Source organism: Leptosomus discolor, chromosome 2 (genome assembly GCF_034619465.1).
Source record: "Leptosomus discolor isolate bLepDis1 chromosome 2, bLepDis1.hap2, whole genome shotgun sequence".
Classification (NCBI taxonomy): Eukaryota; Metazoa; Chordata; class Aves; order Leptosomiformes; family Leptosomidae; genus Leptosomus; species Leptosomus discolor.
Genome location: NC_141392.1, coordinates 63521506 through 63534416, shown reverse-complemented (window position 1 = coordinate 63534416; position 12911 = coordinate 63521506). Strand labels below are relative to the sequence as shown.

General features: G+C 40.8%; 1 protein-coding gene across 1 annotated transcript in view; it reads right to left on the bottom strand.

Annotated features, from left to right (window-relative positions):
* Positions 1-4340: 4340 nt before the first annotated feature.
* Positions 4341-12911, bottom strand: part of MAP7 (microtubule associated protein 7) — a 104600-nt gene continuing 96029 nt past the window's right edge. Inside the window, exons 16-18 of the mRNA XM_086460440.1 lie at positions 11870-12008; positions 4744-4970; positions 4341-4456 (exon numbers count right to left, since the gene is read on the bottom strand). Of these exons, the coding sequence (XP_086316566.1) occupies positions 4341-4456; positions 4744-4970; positions 11870-12008 (482 nt within the window). The remainder of the gene's footprint in view (positions 4457-4743; positions 4971-11869; positions 12009-12911) is intronic.

The window sequence follows — 12911 nt, the reverse complement described above, 5'->3', positions numbered from 1 at the left end:
CCTGTAGCGCTGTTGGGGGTTGTTGTGGCCGAAGTGCAGGACCCGGCACTTGGCCTTACTGAAACTCATGGAATTGGCCTTGGCCCAGAGATCCTGCCCATCCAGATCCCTCTGTAGAGCTTCCCTGCCCTCAGGCAGATCGACGCTTCCACCCAGCTTGGTGTCATCTGCAAACTTACTGAGGGTGCACTCCAACCCCCCATCCAAATCGTTGATAAAGACGTTAAACAGGAGTGGCCCCAGTACTGAGCCCTGGGGGACACTGCTCGTGACCGGCTGCCAACTGGATTGAACTCCATTGACCACAACTCTCTGGACTCGGCCATCCAGCCAGTTTTTCACCCAGCAATGTAGGTTTAATTTGTAGGAGAATAGCAATCTAGTAACAACAATAATAATAATCATAATCTATTAGCAATCCAATTCCACCTTTGATCCATACACTTGTTTTTAAATACCAGAATCTGGATGGAGCTTCATGTTGAACTGGCTGGAATACTGACATTTTGGAACCACTGTTCTGGCAAACATCTGCTCCCAGGTAGCATAGTTTCTTATGAAAACATGTCTGAAGAGTTGCCTGTCTTTTGAGGTACTTCTGACCATGGTATAACTCTCACATGCATGTAGAGCTTTAGAGCTGCTACTGCCTACAAACATGGAATAAAAGTGAGATTAAAAAAATAATTAAAAAATCATTCTGTTTTTAAACAATAATAATAGTTAAACATAAGAGCTCAACATTGCATTTTATTGGGGCCCAAATCTCAAAGCTCAGTTTTGGTGCTTGGGGGGAGGCGTTTCTGTTAATAATTCCTTTTAATAACTGCAAGGTCTCTCCAATAGTACTGTTTAAAAAAAAAAACAAACACAAAACAAACCCAACAAAAAACCAACAATAACCAAACCCACACTCAAAAGCCTTTCTGCAACACAGTAAAAAGGCCTGTTAAAGAACAGGGCAGACAGAAACTTCAGATAAAGCAGTGTGGCATTTTCAATACTCATGTCTGACAGGAATTTTGAAATCTCAAGTGAAAGACCCATGTGCTCGGCTGTGGGCAGCTGGACTGACTAAAACAGTGGACTACAGAGAGCTGAATGACATAGCTAGGAATAAAACCAGAAAATCTCAAACTCCTTGGGTGACACTAGATCACTTTCCAAAAAGAAAATCCGTGCAATATTAAGTAATGGCATTAGAATCTGTCTGGTTTTCTTCGGTATTTAATTGAAAACAATACTTCATAGTCCTAGCAAGGAGGAAACTAATGAAGTATTCTTCATCAGGAATGAGGAGACTAGAGATATGTGAAACAATGAAGGAAATGGTGAACAACCCCGTAGTTGTGAGGTACTGAATAAACTCACTGAATGACAGTTGTGCTGTTAAGATGTAAGCAAGGAGCTGAGTCCTTCCAAAGCACACAGTCTCGCTGCTGTGCAAGGTTACTGCTCCGGACCTTCAGAACAGCTGTCTGACTTCCGCAATTGCTAGCTCTACCCCACTGAGTAGTTAAGTGTTGCCTCTGATGGTACAAACAACAAAACCAGTTGCAATAGCAGGCAAAGGAGCGGGCCTTCACTTGATACCATGTTCTATTATCAAGAACAACATTCAACAGAAGAGAAACTATTTTTCTCTGCATCTAAAGATGTTTAAACTAAGACTTAAAATTTCAATTCCTTTTCATTTTTGTTTTAGTGGTTGGGGTTTTTTTTTTTTTGATTCATACACCTAATTCTACTCCCAGTTCCCTAGCTTTTAGTTTGTATCTCAGGCCCTTGATAAGGAAGAAATTTTCTCTCATTTGAAGCAAATGTGGAACGAATACAAATTATAAATCATTTTTAACTGTAGTCCTGTTAAAGAAAACAAAACAAAAAAACAAACCAAAAAGCCACACACGAGAAATGAAGCAGGCTTTTCATCTCTGCTGCAAACAGTGAAGCAAGCATTTTGAAGTCTCACAAAAATTGATCAGCATAATTGAAACCTGAGCCTAAATAGATCAAGGTCAACATAATTTAAACCTGAGCCTAAATGAATCCTCAGACTTAAAACTGAAGCTAATTCTTACTGGCTATTTCTTTGCTCTGTTTCTAGCTGTAAGTGACCTTGTACTGATTTTCTGGTAAAATGATTAGAGGAAACCCGAAGAAAAGTTTTTAGCAGATCGGGAGTAGCAAGAAGAGTTTTCCATCACAGATTGACTCCTGTTTCAACTATGCAAGAAAATGAAAATATAAATAGAAGTAAATATTTCAAACAAGTTTTATTTGTTACATGCTATATATAGGTTTAAAGAAAAACTACATATTTTGGACACTTCAAAATATTGTGGCTATGTACATGGAAAACTAAAGAAAGCAAGAAAGAAGCCAAATTCATTTTACTGTGTCACAAGCTACTATTGATAGCTGGTTTTTTCCCTTCCATACATATTCTGGCAGATGAAGTCTCTTTTTCATCGCATTTTCATTGTTTTTATCCCATCTCCTGTATAAGATGAACGCTTGGCAGCAGCAGAAAGTAATTTCTTCATAAATTCTTCAAGCCTTTGTCTCAGAGATTTTCTTCTGCTAGCACAGACTTGCTGCACAGCTTCCTAGAGGCCTAGCTCAGTGCTCGCTAAAGGCAAGTGCAGGAATCTTAATCTTAACAGTACGTTCTCTGGTAGCATGAACTGAAACCCCCATAACCCCCTGTTTCCACTCGCCAAGGACCTACTCACTGACTTCAGTGAGCAATGCATCAAGCCCTGGTTGGTGCTTCAAAGTGAAATACCTAGAGTGAGCTCTACCTGTAACAGCATTGTTTATCAAAGCACAAAAAGGTGCAAGATTTTACAGTTCTGCCCAAAAGTTCAAACCAAAAGTAAGGGATGGAACAATGACAGTAGAAATCAGCATCAAACCAAAGAGAAAGCAACCTGCATTGCCTTGCTTATCACTCAAACTGCACTGCTTTATAAAAATCACACACTACATAAAAAGCACAAACGACGACCATTTTCCATTTGCTCTGAAACGAGCAAAACCAAAAAAATCCCCAAACCTGCTTCATCATCCAAAAATCAAATCTTTCACGTTTCACACAGTCTTCAATAGTCTGATAAGGCAAAGTCTTCCATCGTTGGGAACAGCAGCAGTTTACAGGACTCGGAACAAGGTATTTCCTTGTGTGTGTGCACGTACGCGTACACATCGTTTATAGTATTGTGAACAAGGATGTAACTAAAAAAAAATCAAGTTTGCAGTATCATTTTACCACATTTTTCTAATTTATTCAATTAAACAATTTATTTCTGTACTGAGCAAAATTAATAAATACATCATCTAGGAGAACAATAGGTTTTCCTCTTGTCCATGAAAAAATAATGCTTTCAAATTTTCACATTTTAAAACTTGTCTTGTTTTGTGTTTTTAGAGAAAATGCAAGATCATAGTGACATCTTAAGTTTACAGAAAGTCCCTGTAGGAATTACATTTACAAGAACCTGATACAGAAGCCTATACTTTGCCCCCATAATTAGAGTTCTCTGCAATAATATTTAAACCAACAGGTTTAAATAAAACACCCCATTAACTCTACTTGTAGAGCAATGAGGTATTTTTCAAGTATTAGAACCACAAAGTGTAAAATATTCTTTGCCAATTTTACAATTATGACTTTTAAACCAACACCCACCTTTTAAAAAAAAGAATCAGTCCCACCACCCAAATCAGCCCATTGCTTTCAGATTCCAGTGTCTTGTGTCTTAAGGAATGCAGAAATACCCATTTACTAACAGAAAAAGCTTGTTGGAATAAGCCATATTAAGTAATGCATGTGAAGCATGATTTTTCTAGTGATGAAAGCTATTAGAAAGGTGATCCAAGTCTATTCCCATCATTTTTTCTGCTGGTTTTACTAAAGTCCTTCCAAAAAAAGATATTCAAGAAATCTTTAAAAAACCTGGAGAGAAAAAAATAAAACTCCTTCATAGCATGGAAGAAACTCCACTGACTGCAGAGATGCTCATGTCACCTTTGGTTCTTCAGAAGAAACAATCAGATCACTTCTACAACAGAAGGTATCAAAAATGACAGGTCAGCAAAGAATGACAATGCTTACTTCAAAATGCTATGCATTTATGCAATTATTTCATTGTAAGAGTATTTTCCTTACATTTTCTAGCCACAGAAAATGGTAGTCTGATGTAATTTGCTAAGTTAGTGTTTGTTTACCTAACCTCCTTTAAAGCTTGTGATGCAGTTCAGAAAAATCTAGTGTGCTGCAAACCATCCCTCAGTGTTTATGTCAGCAAGAACTGGATGAGGGAGGAACATCCAGAATTTTACACAGAAGGCAGGTCCCAGCTCCCCTTCTGCACGTGCGTATCAGCTATCACACTTGCAGAACTGGAACACGATTGCCGATCATAAGGCAGGAAACAGCAGTTGTCACTTATTTCTGTTTGAAAACACAGGGCAAACATTTTCAAGCAACTTCAACTGGCAGAAAGTGCGGTGTAACTGGGAAGCCCCCCTCAAAGAAAAGATAAAGCCTCACCATAATTTGCACAGCACCTGTATGTACTGGGCACGCACAGCTTTACAAAGAGGAGGTGTGCTCCTTTCCCCAAATAACATGGGGTTTAAAAATGCTTAAATCAAACAATTTATATCAATTAAGAGCTCTAGGTCCTCTGTCAAATTACATCACATTACAAAAGCGTTAATGAAGCACGGCAAACATACCTGCTGTTTGATGCGTTTGAACACTATCTACCTGAGGCAAGAGAGTCCCCTTTTCCTCAAAGGCTAGAATTGGATTCAGAGGAATTTCAGGACTATTGCTTCCATCATTGTTCATGGCATCCAGCCGGGATGGTTTAGAACCAATAGGCAGGTTTATGATCTCTTCGAAGTTATCATTCTGCATAGACATTCCATTTTCATTTGCATTTTTCTCTGGGTTGAGATTGCTGAAAGAGAAACACAGGTATTTCCTCATACACTTCAGCTAGAACAGAAATTTAGTCCTCCTCAAAGCAACACTACAAGAAAAGTCTGCATTAATCCTGAGCATTCTTTTAGCCAGTAAAATAAAAACTACACTTCTACCGCAGCTGAAAAGCTTTTTGCAGCCAAGTACTAGATCTGCCTTCCCTCCCACACCCAGGATGGTAGTTACATTTGGCTACACGATACCCAGAACTCTAGAGAGCTTTATAGACGCTGCAGTTCTGAGAAGTGACTGCACTGGGAAGCAGTGAGAAAACCCCTGCAGCACCACCGCTATCTTGAGCCACCCACCTAATGCAATTTACAGCCTCTGACACCTTTTTCAGCTCTCATAACCTTTGCCATACCCTTCCTCTTCATGCAAACCAATGTAATTGCCCTTGGGTAAGATCACCCTCATTTTTGTTATTTCTTGGATCACCTCCTGCCTTTTGGAGCAGCCTCTTCTACCTGCCACTTACCCAGAGAAAAACTCCCTTACCAATGCAGTTCTCCTTTCAGTCCCTCCTCCCCTACCAGTTCTTAGCGCTTGTTTCCAAGGCACTACCCAATCCTGCACTCCTCCCGCTGATCACACCCAAGCCGAAAGAAACACCTCCTGGCATCCCCCATGTCAACTTGCACTTTCTTTTTCCATCTCCCACTTAACAGAGCTGCCTTATGAGCCAGCTCTTGCACATCTCCCCAGTCAGGAGCAGCACAAGCACAGACACACTCTCCAGTTACACAAACTCTCCTGAGAAGGTACAGGCTCCTGTCTCACAGACTTGCCCCTCCCCTCCCAAGCCTTTTATTAGACGCTGTCTTGTCAAATCCTGCTGCCTTCGCCAACGGCATGCCCTGTCTTGCCAGAGGGGAGAAACCAAGGTGCTACTTTATTGAACAGGATGACAGTAATGGGACCAATAAGCTCCTCGACAAGGAGCAAGTACCCAACTGACACTCAAAAATCATATGATCTTTCACTGGTGCTTCTTAAGGCCCTCAACAGTTAGATCCTGGCAATCTTGGGTACCTATTCCGTATTTGGACCACATCACAACTATTCAGGTTGTTTGGAAATCCTTCAGCCGCAAGGCTCAGATGCAATTTTCCTTCATTGAAACTAGGCTATCAGTCTCCTCAAGCCATTTCTGAGCAGGTGGCTTGGTTTCATGGGCTAATTTTCTCCTGACAGTACATTTACTAGTCTTAAAAAACCTGTCTGTAATTGGCATATGGCTTACTTTCATTTGCTGGCTTCTTTGGGCATCCAGCTCTTCACAAACAATTACAGAATTGTTTTACATGCTTCCCAAGAGACAGAAAATAATTACTGCTCTTTTGAAAGTGGCAATGCTTTATCCAAAGCCCAGATTTCCTGTGAGAGCGACATGCTGGTTTTCATATCAAGCCTTTCCCAGTTTTTCAAACCACCACCAGTTGTTCCTCAGAAAGGCACTCGCCTTTTTTTCATCTGTGGACATGCTGAGCAAATTTCAAAGTGAAAAATATGTTTCACTGCACTGAGTCGGAGAGCAGACACAGAAACCCTGCTGGCTGCCTGGGAGAGATCACAAGTCACATCACCCTTTTGTGCCAGAGATCCACATCTGCAAGATGAGGAGCAGAATCTGTGAAACGCTTTAGGGCTAATAAAGCCTGCTCTATAACGTATCATTATTAGGTTATTATTCACTATAAGGTATCCTATTACTTATTTCATCCCCATCGACTGCCAATAACTTTACCAGAGCTAGTAAAGTTTGATGGAGGGGGTAAGAAAGAGGTGGGAAGAGAACAACTGCTCATTCATATAAATTAAACAGCACAGTACTTCAACAAGTATTGGTACAATACAGAGGTCTCTTGGTTCTGCAAACATATTAATTTCTCTATACAACTGATCAGCTGACTTCATAGATAAAACAGTTCTTCATATTTATTTGTCATTGCACTGACAGTGCTACTGGTAGTGTTAGACCAGGATTCACAGACTTGAAGTATGTCCTTTGAGACAAGAGGAGTCTATGCAATCACAAGGGGGGTACAGAAGAGGAAACCATGACTATGAATCTTCTAAATTTTATGCTATAAAATCTCGTATATTTTATACTATTTGCTCCACCAAATTACTAGGAGAGCAAATTTAGAAGAAACAAAGGGAAAAATGGAACTGTGGAATTAATTTCCACTGGACATCTTAGAGGCCATAAGCTCAAAAGGAGATTAGAGAAATTCCTAGGAGACTGGTATACCCTCCGGCTTCTGGTAATTAGCAGCTTAGGGACTACTTGAGCCTATGGTTGCATTTGGACCACAACGCTTAGTAACCCTTCATTGACCAGAGGATCTCCTCGTACCCATCTTTTTTCCTTTACACTCTCTGCCCAAGTGACTGCTACAGGCCACTAAAGCAAAGAACACAAAAAAAAAGGAAATGGATTTTTGACCTGCTTAAGTTACATTCTTAGTGATGTCTCAGTGTCCAATGCAACACTGGAGGTATCCTTCTCAGGAACATGATATCGCAGAAAGAACTGGGTAATTTTGGCATTCTAACATATTCCCTAAGTGTGCTTGTAGAAAGACACCTAAGTAATAAAATAAAAAAGTTGCCCGAGTTGTTCAGAGTGCATTTCCAAACATGACAGTCTTGCAAGCATCTGAAGGACACCTTCATGGTGGCTAAAAAGCATCTGTGCAGCTTTGCATTTTGATCAGGACACACCACTATTAACAGGACAGACTGGAGGAAGCTGAGAGAAGAGCAGCTAATTTAATTAAAGGAACTGGAACAGCCAAGAAGTTAAAAACTACTGAAAATTACATCTGATGTAGATAATTTTAGCCAAAGCTCTGTGTAGACATAATCTCTATTTAAAGACTTTGAAGAGAGGGAAGAAGAAAGACAGATAGAATTTAGTATGTCTGTTTCTGATCGCCCATCAGAAATCAACACTGAGTAAGGAAAAAAAAACCCACCCAAACCACAAAACCCAAACCAAAATGAAAAACTTATTTTCATGCCTTTGGAAAGTGCCAAAATATTTCCACAGCTGCTATTCCTGATCTGAAAGACAATGTCAGTTGCCTCATTTATTGACATTATTTTAGCAGAGGTGTCACAGATAGACATGAACAGCAAGACAGACCCCAGACTGGATGATTTAAATACAGCAGTGTTTATTTTTAATCTACGGAGACAACAGCACTGAAATCAGCCAGCAATGAGAAGCTGGAAGCATAAAGCAGGGAAGGTAGTGCTAAAGCAAATTTCAAGTGGGCTATCCCACAGACTGAGCAATGAACACTAGGTAAGAATTTGAACCCAGTAACATTCTTTTCCAGGACAAGATACTGAGGCAATCACCTTGTCCATGTATCTCTAAAAACTGGTTATCTAATCTACTCAGACCCAGCTCCCTTTATATGGATGGGATGGACACACAGAGATGAGGTGGACTGCTCTCACCGAGGCCTATTGCAGGCATTTATAGAAAGCAGCACAGAAAAACCATAGAATTACAGGACAAGAATTAGTGAAAATACTGTCAACATAAACCACTGTACTGAAATAACTTTCTGAGAAGTGGCAGACAGGATCTAACTTGGGCAAAGAAATAGAAAGCAGAAAATAAGCAAAAATCTGCAAGTGGGAGGTGGATTAGGCTGTACCGGTTATCCAACTCCAACCCCTATCATGGTGCTTCTTCTAGGATTCTACTGTTCAGTAAAGCAAGAAAAAATTAAGAGTCTGGAAGAAATCTTGTTGGAATCTTTTCTAATTTACAAAAGGTTTGAAAATCCTTTAACATTATACCTCATTTTCAAATGACTGTTTCAAATTAATTTTTCCATTTGTTGGAAAAAATAAAACACCCAAACCCCAGAATCTAGCCAGAAGTTAACACTTAATAATATCATAGTATCAATGAGCTACCATAATTGGTAATTCAATATACTTTACTATCTAACTGGAAAATTTCCATGGTACGCTCCACTTCAAAATATATTTAGTGTTGTCCTTTCCATCATACTACACCTGGATGAGAAATGTCTTCATTAAAGTTCAACTGTGAGTCTTACCACCACAGACTTACGTGTCAGATATAAGGTCACCCCCCGCCCCCCCCAGTAATAATTCACTATTCTTCACTTGCATTCAAGTGTTAAATTGTTTAATTGAATTTACTTGCAGAGAAGACACTCAGAGGAAGCATAGGTGACAAAATCAGAACCCTTGCAGCACCACTTAAAACTACATACCACAAAAATCATGTTCATGTTCAGACACGTCATTTTAACTCAGAGAACTATGAAAAAATAAATTGTTTATAAGAACAGAGAATTCATGTAAGATCTATTAGAAAACCTTGAGTGCTAACATGGTAAACCAGCTTAATTCACCAGCAAATGTATCCGTCTTTCACAATGCAAAGTGAAGAAGCTTTAAAGCCTAAGGAAAATTTATTAATGTTCATTTGTTTAAAACACAGGAGTAGGAATACCAATAAAATTTTTGACAAACTATTAAGTGGGATAGATGACTGCACCAATCTATCATGTGCAATAAATGTTTATTAATAAAACTAATAATTGTTGACAATAGATGTACGGTAAATAACGCAGCAGATCACGGCATTTTCACTAGGGTTTATGAAGATCAATTGTCAAAGAAAGCTAAAGAAGTTCCAGTACAACAAGATCTGCATTGCTGATCAAAAGAAGCAACAGCGAATGGTGAAGTATTGAAATCAATTGCCTTAATTCTGCCAGAACGCTTCTAATTTTTCTCAGTTGCATTGTACTCATGACCATGGGAGCAAGCATGCTATTTCCAGCTGAGTCCCATCCACAAAGCTGACACAGGATGGATGACACAAAGGGGAGGAATAGGGATGAAGGTTCAGCACAGTAGGCAGCCAAGGCAACTTCCTATTATGCCCCAGAGTAGAACTCCTCATTGTCACACAAACCTCTAGCAGCCTTTCAAGTCACCCTCTTTCGATGCTACTGGGAGCAAGGGACCTGCATTTTCTGGGGAGTGACCCCAACTACAGATATTCTGACCCCAATACAGGTATTTGGGTTTGGTCACTGAACACCGACCATCAGTCCTGTTCAAAGACACACATTCAGGCGAGAGCCCAGTGCTGTACAAAACCGACGCACTGATACTTAAACTTCTTCTGTCCTAGACCCAGTGAAACTCCCCACACTTCCTGCACTGTAGGAAGAGAACGAGTGTTGCTCTGGGCCTTAAGACAACTCCTCTCCTTCACTCCCTCCCCTCCTGCCCACACAAGCGCATGCCCCATGTCCCCCAGGCAAAGCCTTTTTAAGTTCTGGTCAAGCCTTTTCCAGACAAAAGCCAAATCTTTCTTGGGGCTGAAGTGAGGTGCTCACACAAGAGACCGTCTCCATCTGTCGCTGTTGGGTGCGCCCCAGTACTAGGTGTATCCAGGTGCCAGACAAGCACACGAGATGCAGCACCTGTGGCTTTTCCCATGAGATAAAATCTGTGCTGCTGTGTATTCCTGACATCAGTTTTTCAGGCTGCCTGGGCTAAGCTTACACCAGGATGCTACCAAGCGCTTCAGCCTTTGCCCCCCTGCCCCCCCAATTAGTGTGGATGTAGCTCTAAAGCAGAGAGTCCCTCCACATCCCAACCTGGCATACCAGTTTCCCCTTCCACAGCCTGATGCACACTTCTGACTTGTGTCGCTGTTCTTCAATCTCACTTATTCATTCTTCACTTTGGCCATTCTGAGGTTCCTTCCACATGGATTACAATGCCGCAGGACAGCATTCATTAGCGTGGCACATCTTATACTACAAACATCAAGGTGCATAGGAGGCTGGGAGTGGTTAACATCTAATAGCTGCCCGAGACAATTACGAGGCAGCAATGTGCAGCTCATCCAATGCAGTTCAGTGCTCAGTGTCACTGACAGAACTTCTCTCAGCGGGAACATCCTTGTCAGCGTGACAGCAGGCTAAGATCCCCCAGGCACAAGGAGGGATCGAGAGAGGGCAAATTTCTCCTTCAATTAGTGCCAATCACACCCCGAAGCATACCAGACCTCGTGATGGCTTCCCACATGCAAGTTTTTCCATGCATATTCTGGCACTACCTGCATAAAATATGAAAGGACTAAGGGATTATTTGGCTTTCTGCATTACTGAAATTGAAATAACTGACAGCTCATGCTTATGTAACAGATTTCACTCGGTTCAACACCAAGGTTTCAAACATTTCAACAATTTCTCGCAGTCTGAGTGACTTGCTTCATGGCTACAAAGAGCTCCCAATGTTAAACATCTGCCTCCCCAAATTCTCCTTATAGAGGACAAAGGATATTTTTAAAATACAAAGCCAAAAATCAGTAGTTCTATATCTTGCATGAAGGACTTCTGCTTAGTAAGCAAAACTTGCTAATACTTCAAGCAGTTCAAAAACTGAAAAATCTAGGCTGAAAGCACAGTGTTCATTACTCCAATCACAAAACTAGCACTGCAAATCCAGAGTGGCTTTTAATCGAGCTTAATTCATGGAAAGAAACAGAAAAAATTGCCCTTTCCATTAAGTTTCAGTTTACGTAATAATTGCTGGCAAACACATTGTTCCAAACACTGCAAAGAACACGCTATATTTTTACAAAATTCTTCCCTATCAGTTGGCAAAAATGGGTTACTGCTAAGCGAAAGATGATAAAGTTCTTTTCTGAACACAGGAAAAGATAAAAATAAATAGGAAACAAGGCAGATTGAACAGCTGCCTCTTATTTAGTTGATGAATACATGGATGTGGAAACAATCTATTGCTCTAGTAACCCTCATCCTCTCAACACCCTCCAATACTCAGCAGTGTTCCTACCTGTCCACATTTACGGGGGGTTGATGTGAAACCATCACACGCGTGCAGGCGGCAGGTTTCCCGTTGTGCGGAGGTTGCGATGCATGCTGAAGCTGAGGTCCTCCTGCAGGTTCCAAGGGAGATGCAGGACTGGTTACAACTAGAGAGAGAAAACAGGCTTTCATAAAACCAAGCAGCATTATCCAACTCCAGATTAGGAGAAAACATCTCCTACAAAAGGCAGCACTGTCAAGGCAAGCTACCGTTTTAAAGACCTCTCCCTCCCCCACCCCACCTCCTTTGTCAAGTTTTTGGGTACACAAGCACTATTTCAGGTCTAAAGTAAATGCCATATATTTTAAAGCTATAGCTTTAAGGACAAGAAAAAACATTTTACACAATTCCAACTTACGTGTAGGCCAATATCTGACAGAACATTATGCCGACACTTCTGAAGCAGCAACAGAGAACAGAATCATTTTGGTTGGAAAAGACCTTTAAGATCATCAGGTCCAACCATTGTCCTAACACTACCAGGCCCACCACTAACCCATGTCGCTAAGCACCACATCTATACGTCTTTTGAACACCTCCAGGGATGGTGACTCCACCACTTCCCTGGGCAGCCTGTTCCAATGTCTGACCACTCTTTCAGTAAAGGCATTTTTTCCTAATGTCCAATCTAAATCTCCCCTGGTGCGGCTTGAGGCCATTGCCTCTTGTCCTGTCATTAGTTAGAATAGAATAAGAGAACACTGGGACATCATCAATTCCATACGCTGGTATTTCTTGGTTCCCATGTTGATCACTGACCGTAACGTGAAAGGAAATCCAGAGGAAAAAAAAAATCTCCATGGGAAGGATACTTCTTTCAACAAGTACCAAATCACTACTATAAAAAGCTGGAGAGTGCAACATAGAATTAAGAGTACCCTTGTGCCTCATCCAAAGACCGTATGATAGATGTTACTGGCCTGCCTTAGGACATTCTTTTAAACAGCCTTCTGCATTGTATCTAGTGTCACACTAATTCACGTACAGCTCAGTAAAAGGAAGCAATTGC